This window comes from Danio rerio, chromosome 23 (assembly GCF_052040795.2).
Source record: "Danio rerio strain M-AB ecotype USA chromosome 23, GRCz13ab, whole genome shotgun sequence".
In the NCBI taxonomy this organism is placed as follows: domain Eukaryota; kingdom Metazoa; phylum Chordata; class Actinopteri; order Cypriniformes; family Danionidae; genus Danio; species Danio rerio.
The window spans coordinates 31,103,494-31,129,940 of record NC_141043.1 but is presented as its reverse complement, the minus strand read 5'-3'; the positions used below and the strand labels follow the sequence as shown (position 1 = coordinate 31,129,940).

General features: G+C 36.9%; 2 protein-coding genes across 8 annotated transcripts in view; one reads left to right on the top strand and one right to left on the bottom strand.

Moving 5' to 3' along the window:
- Nucleotides 1–214: 214 nt before the first annotated feature.
- c1galt1la (core 1 synthase, glycoprotein-N-acetylgalactosamine 3-beta-galactosyltransferase 1, like a) overlaps nucleotides 215–26,447 on the bottom strand; it is a 47,340-nt gene continuing 21,107 nt past the window's right edge. Inside the window, exons 1-4 of one of the 2 annotated variants that reach the window (XM_087305811.1) lie at nucleotides 10,909–11,274; nucleotides 8,291–8,550; nucleotides 5,354–6,018; nucleotides 215–818 (exon numbers count right to left, since the gene is read on the bottom strand). In XM_087305811.1, coding sequence (XP_087161937.1) covers nucleotides 492–818; nucleotides 5,354–6,018; nucleotides 8,291–8,525 — 1,227 coding nt within the window. In that variant the 5' untranslated portion in view covers nucleotides 8,526–8,550; nucleotides 10,909–11,274 and the 3' untranslated portion in view covers nucleotides 215–491. 2 annotated transcript variants of the gene reach the window in all.
- Nucleotides 13,118–26,447, top strand: part of b4galnt1a (beta-1,4-N-acetyl-galactosaminyltransferase 1a) — a 31,484-nt gene continuing 18,154 nt past the window's right edge. For 4 of the 6 annotated variants that reach the window (XR_015522857.1, XR_015522856.1, NM_001441875.2 and 1 more), the window contains 1 exon segment: nucleotides 13,118–13,194. The gene's annotated coding sequence lies outside the window, so the exon portion shown is untranslated. 6 annotated transcript variants of the gene reach the window in all.

Here is a 26,447-nt window from a genome sequence, read left to right as displayed (position 1 = left end):
TTCTGTCCAAACAACTCACAAAAGATGATTTTCATCCTAAACTGCCCTTTAAAGCTTTTAAGGCATGAGATTTACATTCCTTTTTAAGAAACGAACTGCTTTTTACAGTGAAGGTGCATTACAAAACTTATCAACGGGAATATACTTCAATAATAGCTGGAAATAATTGTGATACACATATACTTAACAGATTTTTGAATTTGATTAAACTGTGTTGTGATTTTTAACGTGTTTTTAATGTTGAAAAGATGAAAAAGATCACAAGGTTAAATGAAAAGATCAAATGGTTAATCAATAAAGGCAATTTTTCATGTTAACCAAGGTTTCCAATGTTAATGGAGCACACTTTACCTTTTGGTAATCAGCTGAAATCTGTACCCAATACAACACATGCTTATAGTACACAGAAAATGCTACACAACTTTACCATTCACATTAGTCAGTCCCTTCATTTCAGACTTACAGAACACTCCATTCACCAAGACACACAATCACCCTGCACTTCTGTGGGTTGTGTTTCTCTCCTGGGCAGCATTTGTGATTTTGTAACTTGTTTCAGTTGTCTGTACTTCTTCAGCTCTGGGATTCACTGAGTTTGTTAAAGCTGGTTTTTCTTTAGCGCCCTCCTCCGATCTCTGAGTTTCTGTGGTGGTTTTCACAGTTTGGGACAGTAATGACAGGACAGCAGGCACTGGAGGCTGGTAGCGGTGCTGGTAGCCAAACGGCCTCAGATGGTAAGTGTAGTATTCAAGGGTGTACATGAGCACAGGATCTACGTAGTGGAAAGAAACTGCCAGATCAGAGCAGCACTGAGGGCCCTGTAGGGGTAAAACAGACACAAGAGATTCTGAGATGATAATATTTTTACAACTGATCAAAGATAATTTGCTTTAAAGAAATATTTTAGGTTTAGCAGCTTGTGTCATAATGTTGATAAGCACAGGGGTCTCCAGATCCCAATAGAGTACTTTTTCTTTTTTTTTAAAAAAGTCAGATATTAAGGAATAGTTTATTAATGCCATTAAAAATAGAATTAAATAAACAATTTAGTAAAATAAACATATATGCACAACAATAAAATATAAATAATCAGTTTTCAAAATTGTAATATTTATAATATTTTTGTTTTATAAAAAATAAATAATAAAAAAATAACTAAAACATGATTAAATTGTTATCAAATTTTTCCAAAATTTTATTACGATAAATTAAAAATAAAATGAAAATAAAATAAAGCAAATATATAAAAGTGAGTTCTAAAAAGGTTAATAAATGTCAAATAAATATACAAAATTAAACAATTATATAGTATAACTTCATAGAAACAGTCTTTTCTTTTCAGCAAACTTTCTTAAAAAATAAATAGTGACAAAACTAAAGCCCCACTCATTGGGACTAAAAGTGTCTTAGATAAATTAGATCCTTTTAAAATAGACATTGATAATAGTACAATTTGTCCTGCTCTACAGGTCAAGAGTTTGGGTGTCATCTGGAAAAGCACACCCTCGTTTGAAAGGCATATTAATAATATTATGCATACTGCATACTTCCACCTGCATAATATTACTCACCTCCGCTCCTCTCTCACATCCAATAATACAGCAAGTCTTATCCATGCATTAGTTACTTCACGTCTTGACTACTGTAATGCACTTCTCACTAGGCTTCCTTCTAAAATTCTCCATAAACTCCAACTGATTCAGAAACATTTGTTTTGGTTTATCTGTTGATGCTTGTTGTAAGGTGACCTTATAGGTGTCCAGAAAGGCAAAGTTTATAAATAAAATTAATTATTATTATTATTATTATTATTGTTATTATTATTATTATCCCAGTGATGGATTGCAGCTGTAAGGGCATCTGCTGTGTAAAACATATGCTGGGTAAGTTGACGGTTCATTCCACTGTAGCGACACCCAGATTAATAAAAGGACTAAGCCAAAAAGAAAAATTTATATTATTATTATTACTATTATTATTATTATCAAAAATAAACAAATACATGTAATATCTTACAAAATAAAACAGAATAAAACTAAGAATTACAAATTAGATTGAAATTAGAGTTCACAAGACTTTTGATTAGAATTTTGAATTGATTTGATGTTTTCTGTGATTAATCAAAAGATTCACAGGTAAATCACAGTTAAAACAATTATAAAAATAACTGCTAGCTCCAGTGCTATTTAAATTCCTTGCTTTTTTGTTTTGTCTTTACAAAAATGTTGTCTTTAACATGCAGAACACAAAAGAAGATATTTTGAAGAATGCTGATAACCAAACAATTAATGGTTCATATTGACTTCAATAGAAAGGGGGGAAAACTATGTGGATTATTATTTACTTACCAGCATTCTTCAAAATATCTTCTTTTGTGTACAGAAATAGTAGAAAACATAAGTAAGAAAGTTTGGATTAAGTGGAGTGGATTTAAATGATAAAAAAACATTTTTCAAGTATTCCCAAAAGGCTATTATTTTCAGAAAGAAATACACTCATTCATCATTAATCATATTAGTTTTTATAAACACACTTTATAAAACACTGAAACAGCATTTGTGCCCTTTCTCGTTGCCATTCCGATTACCATAAAAAGTACTAAATTGTTAGTATCTTAGGTTTTGTATTGTTATTCATTAGCTGTCTAGTCACGAATCTCAATCATCACGTAAAAACTATTGACAAATGCTGCCCCCATCAAACCTACCCATTGTGGGTTTCACTTGCAATCACCTGAACGAGGTTGCTAAAATGATGAGAGGTAATTTCATTCTCAAGTACATTTCTCAAACAATGTTGTTGATTTTTATTCACACCCATCTTAAATGGAAAATCACTTTTTTTGCTTAAATTGTTTTCTCTGCTCAGTGGCACTCACGTTTTTAAAAACGTATCAAATTATATGTTTAAGTTTTGCCAAAGAAAAAGAAGTCCTAATTAGCTTGCTGCATTTAGGAAATGAGAGGCTACTGAATGTAGAGGAATGTCATAAAGGACACAAAATGTTTTAAAGTTTGTAACTTTTTTATTTAGCATATTTTTTAGCAGTTTTTATTTAGAAAATATTAAAATAATTAAAAGTGAAAGGATTTTATTCATTCATTCATTCATTTTCTTGTCGGCTTAGTCCTTTTATTAATCCGGGGTCGCCACAGCGGAATGAACCGCCAACTTATCCAACAAGTTTTTACACAGTGGATGCCTTTCCAGTCGCAACCTATCTCTGGGAAACATCCACACACACTACAGACAATTTAGCCTACCCAATTCACCTGTACCACAGGTCTTTGGACTGTGGGGGAAACCGGAGCACCCAGAGGAAACCCACGCGAACACAGGGAGAACATGCAAACTCCACACAGAAACACCAACTGGGCCGAGGCTCGAACCAGCGACCTTCTTGCTGTGAGGCGACAGCACTACCTACTGCACCACTGCTTCGCCGAAAGGATTTAATATTGTTTCAAAATATTTTAATGACAGATAATTGTTGTTCTTTTACCTTTATTTTTTAAGAAGAATCCCGAAAATGCTTAACTTAAATTTTTTTTTAAGTTTGTAACTTTTTTTTTTTAGCAGGAATATATAAAAATAATTAAAAGCGAAAGCACTGTATAATGTTTCATAATATTTTAATGGCAAACCAATTTAGATATTTTGAACTATTTATTTTTCAAAAAAGAATCCTAAAGAAAGTTTCATGTTTTAATGATAACAACTTAAGCTTGCTATTTCTGAAGTTTTTTTCTTTCTTTCTAAACAACAGTTTTTACCATGACAAAACTATTAAAGATGTAGGTTTAATTGTGCTGAGGATAATGACAGGGTTTTTACATTTTCATAGTGGTGCACAGAGCACCGAAAAATCATACTTACAGTAAGTAAAAGTACAGTTACTTGCCATAAAATGTTGAGCAAGTACAGTAAAAATATATTTTGCAAATATTACGCATTTACATGTCATTTGTGGATGTGTGTAAATGTAACATGCACTGTATTGCGTTTAGGTATTGCCCAACAGGCACACAACGTCATAAGACTTTAATGTTAGGTTAGATTTAGGTTGTGATGTCAGGTTTAAGAATTCAATGTCTAGTCATCATCTAAGGACAATGTTATTTTGATGTCCAATAATGACATGAAATGACGTTGATTTTAGGTTGTTAGAAAGTGACCAAAATCCAACGCAGAGCAAACATCTTAAACCAACGTCATATTGATGTGAAATGCTCACATTTATTCATCAGATAAAATCCAACATCTGATAGACGTCATAGTGGTAAAGTCCAAAAACATCAAGCTGTAACATCATTATATGTTGAAATTTGGTTAATTTTAGGTTTGACAATGTCGGCCTGACGTTGGGTTCTGATGTCAACCCGATTTCATTTCCAAACAAAATGTAATGTCTCCACAATGTTGGGGTACAAAGTCAATCTGAGGTCATGTTGACATCTTGTGCCTGCTGTGCGTTTAAGGCCATTCCGGTCATTATACAGTAAACATTCTTCATCTTCTCATCAGTGACATGCATCTAAACAGTCTCTGGGTCATAGCGTAGAAAGATTTGGACACCAACTTGGACACTTTTAATGCTTCCAAACAGTTTGATGCAATTAAAAATCACCCATGTCTCAAGGTAGTTCATTATGTTTGTTTATGTGCGATTTGATTGGACAGGAATCACAGGACTGATTTTTCTAATCCCCATAGAAAAGAAAAAGTAGTGACTGGATGTTGAAGGAAAGTAGTGGAGTAAAAGTACAGATACAGTACTAAATATGTACTCTGTGGAAAGTAAAAGTGCACATATTTAAAACTACTAAGTAAATTACAATCCCTGAGAAAAACTACTCAATTACAGTAATTTGAGTGTTTGTAATTACCACTGCCTTTTTAATAAAGAAAAACAATCTAAGAGCCAAATGAATGTCATGTTCCTTTACAGAACAACACCATTTTAGGAATATTTTAGGATGAAATCTTTTTTTTCACTGTATTTATGTTTTTATTTCAGTTAATGTATATGTTTCTGATAGAATGTTCTGTATAATGGCTTCAGTAGAATTAATAAGTGTTGATGGTAATAAGAAATGTAAAAAAATTTATAAGAATAATAAAAGCATGAATAATTAACACTGGAGTAAAAACTTAGCTTTGCATCACCGTAATAAATTACATTTTGAAATATACTTAAAAAGAAAACCATTATTTTGAATTGTAACAATATTTCACCAAACATATCTTTTAGCTGTATAAAATAAACCCTGCCTGACTTTTTTTTTTTTAAATCTCACCAACCAAACTCATTTAAATGCTAGTGTTTAAAAAAAAAAACAAGTGTCTGACTTACTTCTACAATTGGGTAATAGCAATAATTCCAGTACCAGAAGGTCTTGGAGAACTTTCCAGTAAGATGATGCTCGGGAATAAAAGGATGAAAGGTTTCTCTGTGCAGCGAGTCCCTCGAGTCTCCAGCCAGGACCCCCATTTTCTCCAGACACTGCCCCATCGCCAGATCCTCCACCGGTGTAGTATGAGTGCACACTTTAGTGCTAAACCCCTCCACAAACCTTCTTAGAGCTTCTTTACTGAGCACATACCCTGCGCCACCGCTCATGTAGCCCTGCTTGGTGTACGGCTTAAATCGCTTGCCAAAATATATAGGCTGCTCCGGTGTGTAGTTCGACAGGATCCATCGCAAATTGTCCACAACAACAAAAGTATCATCGTCTGCTTTGAGGAACCAGTCTGCCTCATGGCCGTGGTTCTTTAGGGCGTAGTGGAAGGCACGGATGGTCTTCCAGTACAGTTGGTCTCGGCCTTCACCAGTGCCGAGGCCAACCGTGGGGAAACTGCGGTCTTCTTCTGAGCTCATAAATAGCACTACGTTACAGTGGCGACTCCATGTGTTCTTCACGTGCTGAGCTTTTGACTGGAGGTTACTGGGTCCGGTCATCACCCAGCACAGGATTCGCACTTTCTTGAACAGCTCATCGGCTATGTGACCGTCCTCTCCTGTGACATTTAAAAATGGAAAGTTTACAGGGTAACACTTTTATTTAGGTCACAATTTATGGTATTAACATACATTAAATACCACTACTAGCTTAATAAGCTACTAATTAGCTATTTATTAATAGTTAGGTAAAAGTTGAGTTTAGGTTTTGGGTAGGATTAGGAAAACAGATTTAGATCATACTTTATAGTTACAAATGAACAGTTAATAACAATAATAGGCAGGTAATAAGCCAGTAAATAATAGTTTGAACTGTGACTAAAGTGTTACCGTTTATTGTTAAGGAGCAGTGGAGTTTAAAACAATCAATGGAGGATTATTGGTGATTTTCTTGAAAAAACATCTTATTATTTTCTTTATTGAAAAAAAATGTTTAATATAAAGTACAGGTATGGAACACTAAAGGATTTATAATGTGTTTGCATAAAAACATGATCTTTGTTTTATTCTGCAAACTTCTAATGAGGCTTCTTTCATTATATATATATATAATTTTTGTTTTTAGTCGAATGTATTGCCATTGCTTTTAAGTATAATGATGATACTTTTGTTTGAAATTTGAATAAAAACTGTTATCAGACAATTATAGACTAAAATAGATATTAGCACTTTGCTCAAATCCATACCTAGTAAATACAGTACATGCTATCAATTCAATTCAATTCATGTTTTTTTTCTATAGCGCTTTTACTATGTAGATTGTGTCAAAGCAGCTTAGCATAGAGGTTCTAGTAAATTCAAATTGAATTGTGTCAGTCCAGTTTTCAGAGTCAATAAGTCAATAAATGCTGCAAATGCTGAGTTTCTTTTAATTGTCAGTTGTTAACCTGGAAAATTAATCAAAAACAAATATTATAACGTAAAACTATCAATATCCTCATATAATATATTAAAAGAAAGTTAACCGTTTAACTATCATAATAACTGCCTGATTGACCATCTAGGTCAGTGGTCACCAAACTTGTTCCTGGAGGGCCGGTGTCCAGCAGATTTTAGCTCCAACCCTAATCAAACACACCTGAACAGGCTAATCAAGGTCTTACTAGGTATACTTGAAACATCCAGGCAGGTGTGTTGAGCCAAGATGGAGCTAAACCCTGTAGGGACACCGGCCCTTTAGGACCAGGATTGGTGAACCCCCGATCTAGGTAATCATTATAATCATTATATTAAATCATAGTAAACTATTACAAGAGGGAAATAACCCCAAAAGATGCATTTCTGCAGCAATATCAGATTAAATACCACTGTTGTAAAATGTGTCTTTATTATAGAAGCTAATTTAATCTTTCCTTTATCATAAATGTTCATCGCCATTGAGTCATAACATTTCAAAGTGATTTATGTAATCTGTCAGGCAACAAACACTGTATTTACCTGCTTTATCTGAGATGCGTCCATGTTATCGGACACTTACACTCCATGTAATACATTAATCATGGCTGACAGTGAATACAGTGGCATTGGTAACTTAAAACACTTTCTTCTGCACAATGCTGCAGCTACACATTGTGTTTCAGTCCAATACCAAACTGCTTATTTACAGTTTGTTGACCCCCTTTAGATCAACAAACTGTAGTGTCCTGCATTCACTAGTATAAAATAGCAAAAAAAAAAAAAAAAGAGTGGATGTCAAAATTGTTAGCCCTCCTGTAATTTTTCTTTTTCAAATATTCCCCAAATGTTTAACAGAGGAAGACATTTTTAACATTATTTCCTATAATATTTTTCTTTTTCCAAGTAGAAAGTCTTACTTGTTTTATTTCGGCTAGAATAAAAGCAGTTTTTTTTAATATCCATTTTAAGGTCAAAATTATTTGCCCCCTTAAGCAATATATATATATATATATATATATATATATATATATATATATATATATATATATATATATATATATTTATTTATTTCTTTTTTCTTCAGTTGTCTACAGAACAAATTGTTATACAATGACTTGCTTAATTACACTTATTTACCTAGTTAACATAATTAACCAAGTTAAACCTTTAAATTGCACTTTAAGCTCATTTCTAACATCTTGAATGACTAAAAATATTAAGTACAATAATATCTCCAGTCACAATGGCAAAGATAAAATAAATCAGTTATTAAAAATATTATGTTTAAAATGTGTTGAAAACGAATCTCTTATTTTGATCAAACAGACATCGGGAACAAAAATGTATTTTATAAATCTGCCTTTAACCGTATATCTGGGGTGGGATTTTTTACATTTTTTTATTTGATTGTATATAAAGATAAATGGTACACACCTGGCTGGTTAGGATGCTTGAGGTTGATCAGGGCAGATCCTTCAACTCTCCAGGTAAGGTTGGAGGAGTTTTGCTCTTGGCTTATTGGTGGAGACGGGCTGCTCCTGCCATTGCTCTGCCAGCTGAAGCTCTCCTCAAACCAAACCTGCCTCAGGAAGACGTACAAACTACAGCTGCCCACCAGGAAACCCAGGGAGAAGGCGCACCTTGAACTGCCTGCTTTCATGATGACCATTCAGGGAGCCCACCTGGGTCAGTCACTGCAAGGTTAGAAAAATCACAAATCAAGAATGACATTAATGACAATAAATATAATAGGAGTTGACAAATACACAATATTTTCAAATGATTGGAACTTATTAGGGTGTCACAGTGGCGCAGTGGGTAGCACGATAACCTTACAGCAACAAGGTTGCTGGTTTGAGCCCCGGCTGGGTCAGTTGGCATTTTGTGTGGAGTTTGCATGTTCTCCCCGTGTTCACGTGGGTTTCCTCCGGGTGCTCCAGTTTCCCCCACAGCCCAAAAACATGTGGTATAGTGAACTGTTTTAACTAAATTGGCGGTAGTGTACATGTGCAAATGCAAGAGTGTATGGGTGTTTCCCAGTGATGTGTTTCGGCTGAAAGGGCATCCACTGCTGTGACGACCCCTGATTAATAAAGGGACTAAGCAGAAAAGAAAATGAATGAATGAATGAATGAATGAATGAATGAATGAATGAATCAATCAATCAATCAATCAATCAATCAATCAATCAATCAAATTCAATTCAATTCAGCTTTATTTGTATAGCGCTTTTACAATGTAGATTGTGTCAAAGCAGCTTCACATAAATGGTCATAGTAACTGGATCAGGGTAGTTCCGTTTTTAGTGTTTAAGTTCAGTTCAGTTTAGCTCAGTTCAGTGTGGTTTGAAGTCATTATTGAGAGTCCAAACACTGAAGAGCAAATTCATCGATGCATAGCTTTTCAGATCCTGAACCATGCAAGCCAGTGGCGACAGCGGAGAGGGAAAAAAAAAATTCACCAATAGGAGAGTGAAGAAAAAAAACCTTGAGAGAAGCACGACCATTTTAATTTCTCCGCTGGCCATAAGTCTTGTGTAGAGCTGCAGTCTCAGCAGTGGAGGCTGGAAGCTGGCCTCAGCGAAGACTCAATCAATCTTATTAACATAAACATTAACCGTCAAATCTAATATGTATGACACCTTTTGTGAATCTGCAGGAGAGTTTTCATGAAGATCTGATATATAGAAAAATTACTCAGAATTCACTCCTATATTTACAAAGGTTTAATGAATAAGGCCAAAAAGTATTTTTATGCTGTTGTTTTTTTAAGTGTAAGGTGCAGTTGTTCTGCCTGTCAAAAATACTGAAGCTCTTGAAAGCAGATTCTGATAGGGTTTCAAAGTTTTTTAATTATATCTTCATCATCATTTAACAGTCTAATAATTATTTTTAAATAATAATTTAAATAATAATTTAAAGTTTAGACTAAAAAGTATTAAAACATTAACTAAAATATAAACTAAAATTATAAAATAAATGTTAAATTAATATAATATTGAATAGATAAAATAGTTAATTGCATATAAAAATTAACAAAAACACACAGGAATATTTAAAAAACAAATAAATTATTTAAAAAAATGTAAAAGACAAAATCACACAAATAAATTATTTAAAGTGTGAACACTGACTGTCAAATTTTATCTGTAAAATAAAAAAAACTATCTGTAAATTTTTCGTAAAATTAAAATGTAATCTAAATCTAAAAAAATACATACTCTTATTAATGAAAACGTGTTTCAATTATATAAAAATAACAAGCATATATCCCTCCCATTAGGCATGAAACAATAACCATTTTCAAGGTTTACCGCTGTTTGGAAAGTCAAGGTTTGACAACTGCCAGAATTTTCTGCTATATCGTTCTTAGGGTATGTGTAAGATTTTTTATTTATTTTGTTTGTTTGTTTGTTTAGGACAACAGTGTCTCCAGCTGAAAAGATATCCAAAGATGCTGTTTAAAATTGTAAAGAAATCAAAAACATAAAAATTGACTTTTTTCTGTTTCTCTGCTGATCATTTTAAGCATGTTAATGCCATTTTCTACTTAGGATTTTGCTGTTACTAGGTTACAATAGTTCATAAGCTGGTTACCTTGTGTGCCTGATAAATCTTGTTTCTAACCCTCATTTCCCAGAGTTAAGCACCTGCTGCTGCCAGGCCCTCAGACATGCTGAAATGTCAACCTTACAAAACTGACATTCAGCTTGCGTGTAATCACCTATTCATATGTTTGCCTTAAAGAAATCAGTTTTATATTACTTAAACTAAATCTCTAAGTGTTTGACCTTATGTTTTTACCGAAGTATTCAAATTGAGTGTTTGGTTTAGAAAAATATTCCCCCAAAAAAACAAACACCCACAAATCCTGCTCTAATCTGTACTTTTGCCAATACTATTAGAATACAGATTTCTGCATAGAAATGTACTTATATATTATGGACTATATCATCTAATGAAATTATAAAAAGAATAATTCTCTATAATATTGTTTTATGTGGTCAACAAACAATAAAATCTGCATTAGATTGCCAAGACAAAGGCCCGTACCTTGCATTCCTTATCTCCCCTGTACATTTCGCTCGTAGTCCCACAGAATGATCCCAGCTCCGGTCAGATTCATGCCTTCAGTCTTTATTCTTCTCAGTATCGGCGTTTTGAGAGGAGAGGGGACCGTCTGGTTGCTTTCGAGCGCGCACTGTGACGTCTGCACGTAAACACGGGGATTCGATTCTTCGGTTAAAGGCCCGGGTGTGTGCAAGGCATTTTACCCCGAATTAGTATACGACTTGTATTTCACCGTATGGTTAACAGACCTGTTTATTTGTGCGTTGCTATCGGACAACAGACCCCTGTCATGAACAAACAAGCGGCCTGTGTCATCAGCGGCATCACACACACGGGCCGCTGCATTGAGATGTTTGATTGGAGGAATGGCCGGTTTGTTGCCATGGGTGACTCCTCCCACTAGGGCATTCGCTCTTCACATTTGATGTTAATAATTATTTACAACGAAAAAATTACTTTTATGTTTCGAGTGTAGGTTACTAAAAGTACAATAAATTATTAATAATTTATTTTGTATTATATAAAAAACTGTGACTGTGAAAATAATGCCCGATAACATTCAGACAATAAAAAGAAAAAACGCTAGACTTAGTATGGTGAAGAAGATACAGCAATAATACAAATAAATATTTTTAGTTCACATTCCCTTTTTAATTTTTATGTACCAAAATCAAAGCACAAAGTAATCCTATACAGAGCTAAGCATAATTGAGTACACCCCATTTAAAAAAATGAATATTTTTATAAATTTCTCAGTAAATATAGGCAATGTAGGCTATTTTGGTGCATTTAAACAAAAAAGATTTATTAAACAGATATATCTATTAAAATTATTTTTTAGTCACCAAACATATTTAGAAATTAAAAGATAATACAATTAAATTCAAGCAAAATATTGTAAAATAATTACAACCTACAAAATTTCAACAAAACTTTAGAATTTTTTTTTTTTTTTTGCTTCTCTTGAGTTTCTCTCTTTTTTAAATTTGTATTTAATATTTTTCTATAACATATGAATTTGGGTGTACTAGTTTTTTGGACCTTTATCGTGAGTTAAGTAAGTTATTTTGTTAGACAAGCTCCAGATTTGGCTTCAGTGGTGACTATTTAATGTACATGTAGCCTATATTACAAATATAATATTGTATAGCTTCCTATTAAAAAAGAATTTAAAAGATAGATTTGTGAGGAGTGCACTTATACAGTTTGTGTTGCATAATCTATCTATCTATCTATCTATCTATCTATCTATCTATCTATCTATCTATCTATCTATCTATCTATCTATCTATCTATCTATCTATCTGTCTATCTGTCTGTCTGTCTGTCTGTCTGTCTGTCTGTCTGTCTGTCTGTCTGTCTGTCTGTCTGTCTGTCTGTCTGTCTGTCTCTATCAACTGTAACTATATGAACTTTGGTGAAACTGACCTCCATACGGAGATTTGTATGCATTTCCTAATTTTAAATTTTTTATATATTTATTTTATTTTTTGTTTTTCACGCTTTCTACGTAAAATGAGTCAGTTTTGTAAGAGACGCGCCTTTCAGTTCTTTTACGGGTAAAATTCCCTAAAATTCAGCATGTTTTGCATTATAACGGAAGTAGCCACTAGATGTCCCTATTCACTCGATTTTCAGGGTCAGACCTGAGAGGATTATCTAGTTAACGTCTAGTCAAATAAAATAGAAGAGGAAAAAAACACTACTCTAGTAAAATATATACATTGAAATGCATTTTTATTAGTAAAATATTAACATTTCTGCAAGGCTTTGCTCAACCATATTGAAAATATTGAATAATTGCATTATAGCCTATAAATAGACAGTAGACAGTGGAGGACTTATAGTCTGCTAATAAATCATCCTGTTAATAATTCATATGAATTTTCAGGAAGCATGTTTATTTTCTGGCAAATGTAATTAATCAGATATTAAGAATAATTAACCAGTTTAGGTTGCACATTTACTCGACGTGCTAGTAAACTTTCCACTTTTGTCCTTTTCCAGCAACACATGGGCTAATTTATTACAAACTATTCTAAACGAGTAGCCTAGCTATTGACAATTTGTTTTAATCTATTTAATTTTTCTCTTAACTCAGTACGTCTTGTCGGTGAATGTTAGACGTGTTAATGTGCGTAACATCTCCATGCTGTCACTGCTAAAGCAGGCGGAAGAGACTCGTCCACTCATAATCTTTCACTCTCTTCACACGCGCCTGTGCTCTTGAGGCAATTAAATGGATTTTGGATTTACTCGGTTTTTAGGGTAAGGCATTACACTATTAACTATGTTATTAATTTAACATTTACAATGTACGTGATTGACTTTTAAAAACGAAGCCTTACTTGACGTCCTCAAAAGACATTGGAATTGTCACATTGTGGATGTAGCCCATGACTTTTTAACATCTAAAATCTATTGAGTTGTCCTATTTGTACCTGATCAAAGTTGATATTTTTCTTCACTTCAGGCAAAATAAAATATAAAAATAAAGCATGTGAAATTTAACAACAACTTTTCCCCTAAATGCTCATTTTGTACTCAATATGATGAAACACTAAATCATTTAATTGAGTGCACTTACTCTAAAGTGTTTTGACTGTTACAATTGTATTTCAAAATTATTATTTCCCCAAAAATGTATTATTTGGTTACTCTCTAAACTTAGAATCTTCTCATCGTAAATTTATTGTTAACTTATTGCTTCTTCTGGCTAAATTTTACATCCATAAATGTACATTTTCTAAAAGAGGATTTAGATTTATATGTGAACTCCTTAAAAGACTAATAATTTATTGCACTTGTTTAATTTGCTGGAATTTTATTTATGTAATCCTTTTTGACTCTTTGTTCATAGTGTATCTTTGTAAATGATCTTTCTTGCATAAAAAATAAATAAATAAAAACGAGATTATTTACATGTAAGAAATGCTTTATTTAAATGTTTCAATAGCCTACAGAAAATTTATATACCAGAATATGTAATAACACAAAAAAAAATAATATGAGCAAAGTATACAACAGGTAGTTTATGTATTATTTATCTTTAACACACAGCCTAGATATGAAGCACTACTGATTAATCGATATCAACATTCATTTGTTGCCCTGCATACATGCCCTTTGGTACTCAAGTGTGTCTGTATTTGATGTATTTTTAGTTGTTGTTGTTGTTGTTTTTTTTACCTCTACAAGGTTTTGATTTCCTCATCAGATTTGATAAATGTTAGATTTGTTTTTAAAACTCATTATTTAAATGTGTGTGTTTAGGGGTTTGGCTATATTTATGAAGGCTAAATGTACTTACTATTTAAACTACAAAGCCTAAACTACATGGACTTATGAAATAGGCCACTGTGTTAAAAAAAAAATAGCTTATTAGTCTTACAAACATCTGCATGTGTGAGCACATGGATAGTTAAAGCTTGTAGTAAGCATTGGTTAATGATTGCTTACAGCAAAAAGTTATTTAGAAATTTATTATTTCTATTAATGTTGATACAGTTGCAATGTTGGCCCAATCTCAACTCTATTTTTTTTACCCCTTTCCCTTCCTCTTCCGCTTCATCTTGACTCTTGAAACAGAGTGTGAAACGGAAGGGCTTTAACAACAATGACTGCTGTAGTTATTCCAGCTGCATTATTTATTTGGTATTTTTTTTCAGGACATCACTGAAGGCAACTAAATCATGTTATCATAACATTATAATGTTGCAATAAGCTCATAAGTGTTCTGTGCATTTACACTTTGGTCATATTAATCTAAACACACAAAAACATCATTAATGGTTTACCAGACACTGTAAAAAAGCTCCTTCCCAGCCACTAGACTTTTCTGACAAGGTATTTGAGTGTCATTAAGTGGCAGATGTGAAAGTACAGTATGTTGTGGGACAAAGTTGTTATTAAGGATTATAGATATAAATCTTTTTTTAAAGCATGCCGGTAAAACACAAACGTCATTATTGCGTATTAAAATGTATTAAAACATGTGCTTGTTTGTTGTAAAAATTCATAACAATGACAAAAAATAATAATTTGTGCATCTCTTGGCTTCCCTGTGCAGCCAATTTGCTCTTGTAGATGATGTATTCTGGGTATTTTTCGTAACCCTTGGCTTCGAGTGTGGTCCTGACAAATCTTTATTTCCAGGGCGCCTTAGCCCTATGCACCTTAAATCTAAAAAGAATTGGGACACCCATATCCCTTTACGTGAACACGCAAAATTAAGATTAAGGGGAAGAGCTAAGGGGTACAATTGGGCCTTAAAAGTTTTTTTTTTTTTTTTTTTTTACAGTTGTTGAGACAACTCAAAGTTCTTACTGCATCAAGTTGCCTTATTTTTTTATGTTTTCTAAACAGTTTATTTTTTACAGTGTAGTCTTGACCACCTTGATTATTTTGGATCAGCTGTGTTTGATTGGGGTTGGAGGAAAACTGTAAAGAGCTGTGGCCATCCATTCGAGTTTGAGACCTATGATGTAGATGTAACTGCTAAATTCAATTGAAAATATATATTTTAGTTCCTTTCATAAATGTTTATTTTATGTTATGAATGTTTATTTGTATTCCAATTATGAACTAAAGTGTCAATAGTTATGGAATGATATGAGGGTGACAGTGATAATGACAGCATTTTTATTTGGGGTTAAACTAACCCTTTAGAGTACTGCCTCAAACATTATCCGCTTGTTAACTATGACGTCATGCAAAGTGACTTTCGGGTCCAAGCGCTCTATTCAAATGTATGGGGAGACTCATGAAGTGGTAATTATAAACGTTTACGAAGCGATTTAATTCTTTCGAAAATAACGATCGCAATATATATGTCCATGCCTAATATCTGATGGCCAGAAAGTCATTCCTTTTTTGTAAATTGTCAAAATTTTGGTATTTGTGATGCAGCAAGCTGTGTACAATATGACTTTATATAAAATTAACTTTAATGTGTGATATTAATTAAAAGTGATCATAAACAAATAGTTTCTCAACTCAAATGAGTGGCGGATTGGACCCGGAAACAGTATTAAATACTTTTACCAACACGTCATCACTTAACAAGCAGATTTGAGGCATATGAAGATTCAGTTTGTTCTAGATTCTCGATGTTGTCTTCACAGATAGAAAGTATTTTATGGCATCTGGGTTTGACATGAAACCACATTAGCTCTGTTGTTTCCAGACAGCTAATGGTTGATGCTGGTGGTTTACTTTAAACTAGAACAGAAATGTCAAACTCAATTCCTGGAGGGCTGCAGCTCTGCACAGTTTTGTTCCAACCCTAATTAAACACACCTGATCAAACTAATTGAGTCCTTCAGGCTTAATTGAAACCTACAGGTAAGTGTGTTGGAGCAGGGTTGGAACTAAACTGTGCAGGCCTGCGGCCCAACGGGAATTGAGTTTGACATCCCTGTAGTAACTAGAACACGGTGAGGAAGAGATGACAAAGCTTAATTCCAAACAAAATCACCACAGAAAGTTCACACCATTAACTGAGGATGCACTGGAGAATTATGCTGTAAAACTCAAATTTAATTTTGATTGAAAAACAAAAACGGCCTTAAATCATTTAAGTTTAAAGCTGGCTTGCGATGCCCATTTTACACAAGTTGATATTATTTTTAATGAAATGTCTATAACTTGCTCTGTTTAATTTGTCAGTAGTGTCAATAAACATCCCTTTAACCCAGTCAAAAAGGCCTCAATCCACAGTAAACCACTTAATTCGTATCCCTTTAAATACATTTTTCCTGCGGATCTACCCTCCTGCAGATTTCAGTTGCAAAAGATATCAAACACACCTGCATGCAATTATCAAGCGCTGTTTAGGTCCTAATTAATTCAGTTCAGGTGTGTTTGATAAGGTGTGATTGGAGCTGAACTCTACAGGAAGGTAGATCTCCGAGAATAGGGTTGAGCACCTCTGCTTTAAATGCTTATGAACTGCTGCTCACTTTGCTGCTCTCTGAGAGGTAGGATGACAAATGGCTTTGATCCTAGAGCTTCTGCTGAATTTTGTCAGTATGACTAGTGTGGAGGAGTATTTGAAGCTGTTACCACACATTGTAATGATAAAATGTGAGATTGTGATGGAACATCCATCTCCCACATGTATAATCGACGTAGTTGATTATTGTTTAACGTTGCATTATTATCAATGTAAAATGTATTTATAAAAAAATCTTCCTATGAAAAGTGATACTGCTCTATTCAACAAATGAGCTCAGCTACAGTCTCTGAGGTTGCTGCTACTTAACCACAGCACAACACTCGCAAACACACTCTGCATATGCATGATGATCTGATTCTTAACACCAGTGCACTGAAGCAGGCATTTGGTATATATAAACAAACAAAACAAGCAAGAATTGATAAACCTTATGTGCTATCTTTTAAACTTTTCTTACTCTTTCTGTGATATTCCCTTCACATGAAACATTCATACATCTGTTACCTGGATCTGTTTAAGGATTACTGTGAGCCTCTAGATCTGAACACAGAGCAGAAAAAACATTTGCTTTTTGTTTAAAAAAAAAAGAAAAAGAAGAAGTATGAGGAGGACATGGTCTATAGATTGTTGCAGGTGTAAAAGGCTTGCTAGTCATATAAACCAGCAGGAAACACTAAAATAATTTCAAGAGTTCACACTTAGCTGATGATTAATTATAAGCTTGTTTGGCATGCTGTCCCGGGAGAGAGCCCTGAGCTCATGAGATCCTCGAGCCCAGGACTCCCTCCCGTTGCAAAGCGGGAGGGGAGTTTGAGCTCAGGTAGATCTCGAGAACTCCCCTGCTGTAGCAAGTGAATGCTCTTGAAACTAATTACTAACTAGGAGCGTGTCTATGTTGACAATTTGGCTTGTTCAATTGGCTTAATTGCATGTTTTTGGGCGGTGGGAGGAAACCGGGGAACCCGGGGGAAACCCACGTGAGCACGGGGAGAAGTGCAAAACTCCGCACAGAAATGTCTGCTAGTTTTGGTAGAGCCAGGAACCAGAGACATTCTTGCTGTGAGGCGACAGTGCTAGGCACTGGGCCACCGTGTCACCCGTCTAAGAAGGAGGCGTAGGGGAGGAAGGGGGGACTCTTCAAAACGAAGATAGCAATGGAATAAACCCCAGGGTATTTATAGTAGTTTAGGAGTCATCTGATTGGATAGTAGTGAATTGGATAATGCGGGTCAGCTGCTAGCAATCATAAGCACGTGATCCTCTCGAAATTTGTTTATACATAAACTTCACTTCAAGAGTTCACACTTAGCTGATGATTAATTATAAGCTTGTTTGGCATGCTGTCCCGGGAGAGAGCCCTGAGCTCATGAGATCCTCGAGCCCAGGACTCCCTCCCGTTGCAAAGCGGGAGGGGAGTTTGAGCTCAGGTAGATCTCGAGAACTCCCCAAAAATGCCTTTGAATAGCTCGGGACAGCAGCCGCGTATTGAAGAGCCCCCCAAAAAGGCAGGTGTAACAAGCCATATCCGGCTGCTGGATATAGCGTTGATAGCTTAGGAAGAGAAGCTTCTAAGGGAGCAGAGCAAAGTAGGCTGCTAGAGCCTAGGCGGGGTGAGGGCAGGGCTGGATTGACTCCGCGGGAGTCAAGGCTCAAATATATACACCCCTGCGGGGGTGGGAGCTGGGGTTAGTTTGCTCAAGCAAGAGTCGGGAAGATTTGGGCGGTGGAGACTCTTGCGTGAGAGGGTGGGAGGTGGCCAGGGCCTGAACTCCGGCGGGAGTTGAAGCTCGTTTTAGTCGCCCCTGCGGGGGCTAGAGCTGAGGATTGAGGGCCTATGCGTAAGGAAGAACATAGCGAAAGAGTGACGCTGAAAGAAAGACAGTTAGCGGAGAACTCAACGCTGGAAAAGAATTGAGGAAATAGGAGGGTAAGGAGATAAGGGGGAAGATCAGAGAAGGGTAAAAGTAGCGGAAGCACTCACGCTGTAAGGAAGAAAGAAGGGGCAAATAATTGCCAGGCGGAGAATCTCAACGCCAGAAAGAAGAAAAGGAGAATATAGAAGTATATATGCATATATAAATATATATGAATATATATGGTTATTACATGGTAAGGGCCGGGCATGGGTGGTGATTGACTCTTGCGAGAGTCGAAGCTCGGAGCGACCCCTGCGGGGGTCAGAGCTGCTGTGGGCATTTCCCCTGCTGAAGTCTGGGAAAGGGAGGGGGTGGTGGAGACTGCAGCAGGGGGTGGCCGGGGCGGGACTCTTGCGAGAGTCGAAGCTCGTTTTAGTCACTCCTGCGGGAGTTAGAGCTGAGGATTGATGGCCTATGAGAAAGGAAGAAAAGAGAGGGCGGAGGAACTCGACGCCAAAGGAAGAAAAGGAGAGAGGGAATAACCTGCGTGCGTGAGCATGCACGTGCGTCTATTCCTGTTTCGGCATGTGCATGCACACGCATCGGAACAGGTATACATCGGATGATATGCGCATAACATGCGCATACCATTTCTAATGGCCTGGGTGGGGCGGCGCAAATGGTGACTCTTGCGAGAGTCGAAGCTCAGCGCGACCCCTGCGGGGGTCAGAGCTATGGGGGGGGGGGGGGGGGGGGCAGTAAGAGTCGGGAAGAGGGAGGGGGTAGTGCAGGCTCTTACTGGAGGTGGTAGTGAAGGGGTGGCCGGGGATGGGCTAGGGGTGACTCGCGAGAGTCGAAGCTCAGATTGGACCCCTGCGGGGGTCAGAGCATGGTGAGAGAAGGAGCATAGCAGATTGAAAGGAAAGTTGATAGCATAAATGCAAGCTGCACAACATGTAATGCCCATGGGCTCACATACTCATTTGCTTGCACGTGCATATGCATACCTAGACGTACGCCCACACCCATATACATATCCACGTGCAAATAAGCATGTATACGTGTGCAAACGCACGCTGTATCTGCGCGAGCAACCTCACACATTTCCATGCGCACCCGTACACAAGCACACACGCACACGTACTCCAGCCTACTTAGGGTCGAGCTCGTACCCCTAGTTGGAGTTTGGAATTTAGCTGATTAGGGCTAGCTGGGCTGTCTTGAGGTGGGATCGGCTGAGGCGAATGTAAGCTTTGAAGGCATCGGAGGACCAGCGGCCTAGGGTCTGGATTTGGTGCGAGGATAGACCTTTGTGAGCTGCTGTGGTGGCTGCGTCAATTCTAAATGAATGCTGGAATACAATTCGGGGGAACGCCCGAAAGGCGAAGGACTTCTTTCAGATGTTTTTGAAACCAAAAACGGGTTACTGGACGGTTAGCGTCATCAGTAAAAAGTGGGGCATGTGGGTCTGACTCCTTTGCTCTCCTTGAATGGAGAAAGGCTAGGAGAGTTTGGAATGGCTGTGTGGGGGAAAAATGTTAAATATGTAAATAAAATGCCCTTTGCTTGTCTGATCTGTTTTGCTTTGCTTAATGAAAAAGGCGAGTGTTTCAGCATTCAGCAGTGTTAGAACAGATATAGTGGGGTGTATTGCGGGATTGAAATTGGATGTGATAGCCATTTCTGAATATGACTCAAGGGTCCTTGGTGCGACAGCGTGAAGGATCAGGGATATGGAAGTTTTATGGCAATATCATTTGTGAATAGAGTGGAACAGGTGTTGGATGCTGGTCTGCTTCCGGTACCAAGAGCCGAAATTTCTGGAAAAGAAAGTGAGAGAGAGAATCAGCAATTTGATTTTGCAAACTGGAACATGTCTAGCAGTCATAATGAATTGCTTTTTGGCTGCCGTCCAAACGAGGCGTCTTAATAAGGGCATAATTGGAAGTGCGTGTGAGCGTCCTTTATTAATGCAATAAACGGTGGCTTCGTTGTCGCAATGAACGAGAATGCTAGAGGCGGACCATTCATCTACCCATAAAAGCACTGCTGCGACTATGGGGTAGAGTTCGAAAGCGCAGATGATTGCTGATTTCTGGGTAGACTGAGCATCTGCGGGGGCCACGTTGAAGTAAACCAGTGACCTTGGTAAAAGCCGCCGAACCCGACTGAGGGGGCAGGGTCAGTGAATAAATTAATATCCACCGGGGAAGAAATTAGGTCGCTATAGAAAAAGGAACAGCCGTTCCATTGCTTAAGGAAGGAGATCCATAAGCTGCGTTCATTGCGACTGGGTTTAGAAAGATATATGGTATCTTCTAAACCGGGGACCGAGGAGGAGAGCTGAAGGAGGTGAGTAATAAACGGGCGGCCTTGAGGAATTATGCGCATCGCGAAATTGAAATGCGCGAGAATAGATAGCAGTTCGCGTTTGGTGCATGATGGTTTCTCGAGGAAATTTTGAGATAAAGAGATTATACGGTCAATCTTTTCTTTGGGAAGGGATGCTTGAAATTTATTCGAATCTAAGTTGATGCCCAGAAATTCTATGGAAGTGCTGGGACCGGCTGTTTCTCCTCTGCGAGGGGGATGCCTAGATTTTCGAAAACCTTTTGGGTGATCGATAGGTGTTTAGCTGGGGGTGAAGAAGGTAGGGAAATAAGGAAAAAATCATTGAGGAGATGGATGATATGCGGGATTTCGTAGTTATTAGATAAAATCCAGCATAATGCTTCTTAAGCATATCGAAAATTTTAGGACTACTTTTGCAGCCGAAAGTTTATCGAACTGCAAAATTGTGAGCGCCAATAAATGCCAAAAAGGTGCCAGAAGTCTGGGTGAATTGGCGTGATTTTAAAGGCGGATGAAATGTCGATTTTTGCAAGCCAAGCTTTGCGGCCGGCTAAACTGATGAGCGAAATTGCTTGGTCTATATCATGATAATTCAGCGAGTATTCGTCTGATGGAATGGTGCTGTTAATGCTAGGAATATAGAATTGTGAGGAGCGGAGACCAATAATCAAGGGTTTTTGCTAGAGAATTCTCAAGTCGCAATGTCAATGGGACTAATACGAGAACGCTGAACAGTGGGGCAAGAATAGTACTATCATGAGTTTATTATCGATTCTTTTTGATTAACGAATTCACTGTTGCAGGTTCGGTAGTCGCAGATTGTAGATTGGAGCAGAATAAAGTTAAGGAAGGGAGAGCTGAAACGCCCGGGTTAGATCCTTGGGTTAGATCTGAAATCAGAAATCAGAAGTTAGTATCAGGGTGACAATGCAATTCAAGCAATTTGAGAAATATGGCATCGTGGATGTGAGCTATGTGAGTGGAAATGCATCCTTTATGTAGAGTGTGATTGTATTTGAAGAGCATATAAAATGTAATGGGTTGGATGAGGGTCAGGTTCTGCAGCCAAATGTCATGGTCTTTTTATTAATGCATGGTCTGATAGCTTGATGTCGCTACGTGCAAGGATGGTAGAGGTGAGCATTCATCCCCCCACAGAATGGCAACTGGAAGGAGAGCTGAGGATAAGGGGTATGGTTTGTCTGGTGGTCCTGGAAGTGTTTATTGAAGATCCGTTGTCAGAAATGTCCTCCTATTCATAGCAGCCAATCAGGAAGTTGTTTGTTGCTGTTTCACATCCAACTGACTTGCCATTATAAGCTTACATAAGACACTAGTTGTATGAATAAATGAGTCACTGGTTTAGTGTAATTGGACCCCAGTGCTTTGTGTATAAATTTTTTTTTTTTTTTTTTTTTTTAATTTTATTTTATTTATTTATTTATTTATTTTTTTTTTTTGCTAACATCGAACTCTGAACTCTATAAGACTTCGAGGGCGATGTCACCACTTAGTAAAACTGTGAATGGAATGTTAGTAATTGGCTTTACTTTAATCCATGAATAACATTTGTTGATATCTTAACTTCATTCACAAGCTTGTCTGGTCCAAATTCATTCATAAGACTTGCAACAGAGTCAAGAGAGAGGGCAGGACCTTCTCCAGAGAGCTTATTGGGTGGTGACGCTTCTCCTTACAGCTATTGGCTTAAAGGAGAGCCAGTCAAGCGTGCCAAAGGTGAAAAAGCCCGGCGGCCATTTTGTTGATCAAGTTCACCATTGTTTATGACTTGAGCTGTTGCTTGCTGAACATTCCAGCAAACAAGCTGTTAAATGTTATGGATCAGTGGACGGGCAAGAGGCAAGTATCTTTAGTTAAAATCATTGTTTACACTAGTCTTGTTATTCAAAAGATTTATAAATGTTTTAGTCTAAATGTTTGGTAAAGTTATTTTGCAAAGCTTCCCTTCATGTGCATAGCATGTGCACCGCTAGGAAAAAGGTAATGGTTCAGTTTCATTGCAATGGCTTTGGAGTTTTTGGCTGTCATTTGCTGGAGAATAGGGTTGAAGACACAGCAGATGCGTTGAAGTAGAAGGTTTGATGTTTGTTGAAGTCGTTGATGCAATTGTTGGAGTTGTTTTGAAGTAGTAGTTGTTGTTGCTGCAGTTGTTGTTGCTGCAGTTGTTGTTGTTGCAGTTGTTGTTGTTGCAGTTGTTGTTGTTGCTGCTGTAGATTGTAGCTTGTAAATTATAGCTAGTAGCTTGTAGATTATAGCTGGTAATTTGAAGATGGTAGCTGGTAGATTGTAGCTGGTAGGTGATAGCTGGTAGGTGATAGCTTGTAGATGCTTTGGTTGTCCATGCTGGTTTAGAGTAGGTTCTTCAACGGAGCTAGCTACGGTGAAGCTGCCTCTTCAAAACGAAGATAGCAATGGAATAAACCCCAGGGTATTTATAGTAGTTTAGGAGTCATCTGATTGGATAGTAGTGAATTGGATAATGCGGGTCAGCTGCTAGCAATCATAAGCACGTGATCCTCTCGAAATTTGTTTATACATAAACTTCACCTAACTACATGTTTTCTATTCATCTTGCTGTGTCTGATCTGGTAGAATCTTTTATCACCAAAGTGCACTGAAAAACAGGATTTCTGCAAGATTGTTGCAAACAATTGATATGGATTGAATTTAAACAAAGGCAGCACAGTGGTGCAGTGAGTAGCACAATCGCCTAACAGCAAGAAGGTCGCTGGTTCAAGCTCTGGCTGGGTCAATTGGCATTTCTGTGTGGAGTTTGCATGTTCTCCCCATGTTAGCGTGGGTTTCCTCTGGGTGCTCCGGTTTCCCCCACAGTCCAAAGAAATGTGGTATAGGTGAATTAGATAAGCTAAATTGGCTGTAGTGTATGTGTGTATGACTGTTTCCCAGTGTTGGGTTGCAGCTGGAAGGGCATCCACTACATAAAACATATACTGGATAAATTAGCGATTCATTCTGCTGTGGTGACCCATGATAAAAGGGACTAAGCTGAAAAGAAAATGAATGAATGAATTTAATGTTCAACTTAACTTGTTTGTTTAAATTCAGCCCAAATAAATTTACAACCACTTACATAAAAAAAAAAAAATTGTAAATTCAAGGAATCATCTTTGAATCATTTATTTCAGTGTAGCTCTTGTGGAATAAAAAAGTTTGGGTGTTAAAGCATAAACTTTAACAAAAAGATGATTTAAAAAAAAAAAAGATTACAGTGGATCTAAGAGCTGTATGGAAGTGTTTTCGCCCATAATATTTCCAGATTTATTGTCAAAAGTCAGATTTTCAGTCCATAATATTGTAGTAATATTACTGTAAACTTAGTAACTAAATCATTTTGACTAAGGTATGTCTTTAAAAACTGAAAGAGTACTTCTGACGATACAAACTAACTTTGCCATCTGATTAAACTTAAACAAAACACTGATCACACACTTTCCGAATCTGCAGAGACAGAACAATCAGCATGAACTGGAACCACGTCTTTTATATAAAAAAAGACAAGAGGCAAATCTGGATTTCGAAAAGTTCTCAGTTAAAAAAAAAAACATTTCAAAAACATTCATTACAAACATATTTTTTCACATGTTAGCAGACCCCTGTAATCCACACCTGGGGGTCCACACGCTACTTGTGCTCTCATTGCAGGGAAATCGAAACAAAAACTTAGTTGCAGCACATTTATAAACAAAACACTGACGATTCATGGCTCCGAACAATTCTTCTTTCACTTGTTTGACTTATGGTTGGCAACACAACATGCCGCCTCTCTGAACCCTGTAAGAGGTAAAAACAGTCTTCGAAGCTTTATCATGCATATTAATGAAGTTGCATCTCGTTCACAATAGAGCGTGCTGATTGGTTCGAGCTAAGTCTTTCTCAACAAACAGATGTGCTGAGAACTCAATGACGTCACTTTGTACCGGCTGGAATCTCCACACTGGATCTCATCGCCATGCTGCAGATTCAAAATTTCTTTTCAAACCAGAAAAACGAATTTGCTCTAAACAACACAAAAACAAACAATTTTCACTTTTTAGTGAACCGTATGTCTCAATAGTGTTTTTAACAACATGATACATGTTAGACTGTCAACATCTCAAATGCAATTTGGTGTTTTGTGACCCTTTAAAGCAGGGGTCACCAATCTTGGTCCTGGAGGGCCGGTGTCCCTGCAGGGTTTAGCTCCAACTTGCCTCAACACACCTGCCTGGCTGTTTCAAGTATACCTAGTAAGACCTTGATGAGCTTGTTCAGGTGTGTTTGATTAGGGTTGGAGCTAAAATCTGCAGGACACCGGCCCTCCAGGAACAAGTTTGGTGACCACTGCTTTAAAGCATAGGTCTCAGACTCGATTCCTTGATTCCCGCAGCTTTGCACAATTTTTCTCCAACCCTAATCAAACATAACTGATGCAACTAATCAAGGTGTTCATGACTACTAGAGACTATTAAGCAGGTGTGAGTTGGAGGTGGTTGGAGATAAACTATACAGAGCGTTTGAGACCATTGCTTTAAAGCAGGGATGTCCAAATTCGGTCCTGGAGGGCCGGTGTGCTGCAGATTTTAGAACTTGCCTCAACACACCTGTAAAGATGTTTCTATAAAGCCTAGTAAGAGCTTGATTAGCTAGCCCAGGTGTGACTGATTGGGGTTGGAACTAAACTTTGCAGGACACTGGCCCTCCAGGACCGAGTTTGGACATGCCTTCTTTAAAAGTTCTACACGCAACAATGTTAATTGATAACCTTTTAAGTTTTGTGCTTTAAATGTAGCATTTTTGGTCATACATTTGAGTTTTTGATCAGAAAATAATAAATGATTTGAGTTTTGGAGACACTGCTTGTTTAACCTGCAGCAGACATGCTACATCCCTTTGCACTGCCAGAGAAATACAAATGTAGGTAAATTAGCCAGGTCTTTGCTTTGCATCTAAACTGAAGCTGCAGTTGATTGGCTTGTGTTTAGGTGTGACATGCAGAGATCTTTCCTGACCAAAGTAAAAGATAAATGCAAAGCATGGACCGGATGGTTAAGTACTGTTACGGTCGTTAATATCAATAAGGTGTATGTTTTAAAATAAGGTCTAAATAAATAATGTGATAGTATAGATTTATAAAATCCATGTTTTAATTGCAATGTATGGTATAGAATATAAAGTCATGGTGCAGTGGAAAAATAATTAATATTGTGTTTGACTCCCATGAGCTTGGATGACTGTACAACTGAAAAATGTACATTATGACTTCCTAGAGCACAAGTCTGGCAGATGACTTATGAGAATCATTATACTCTTGTCTTACACTACCTGTCAAAAGACTT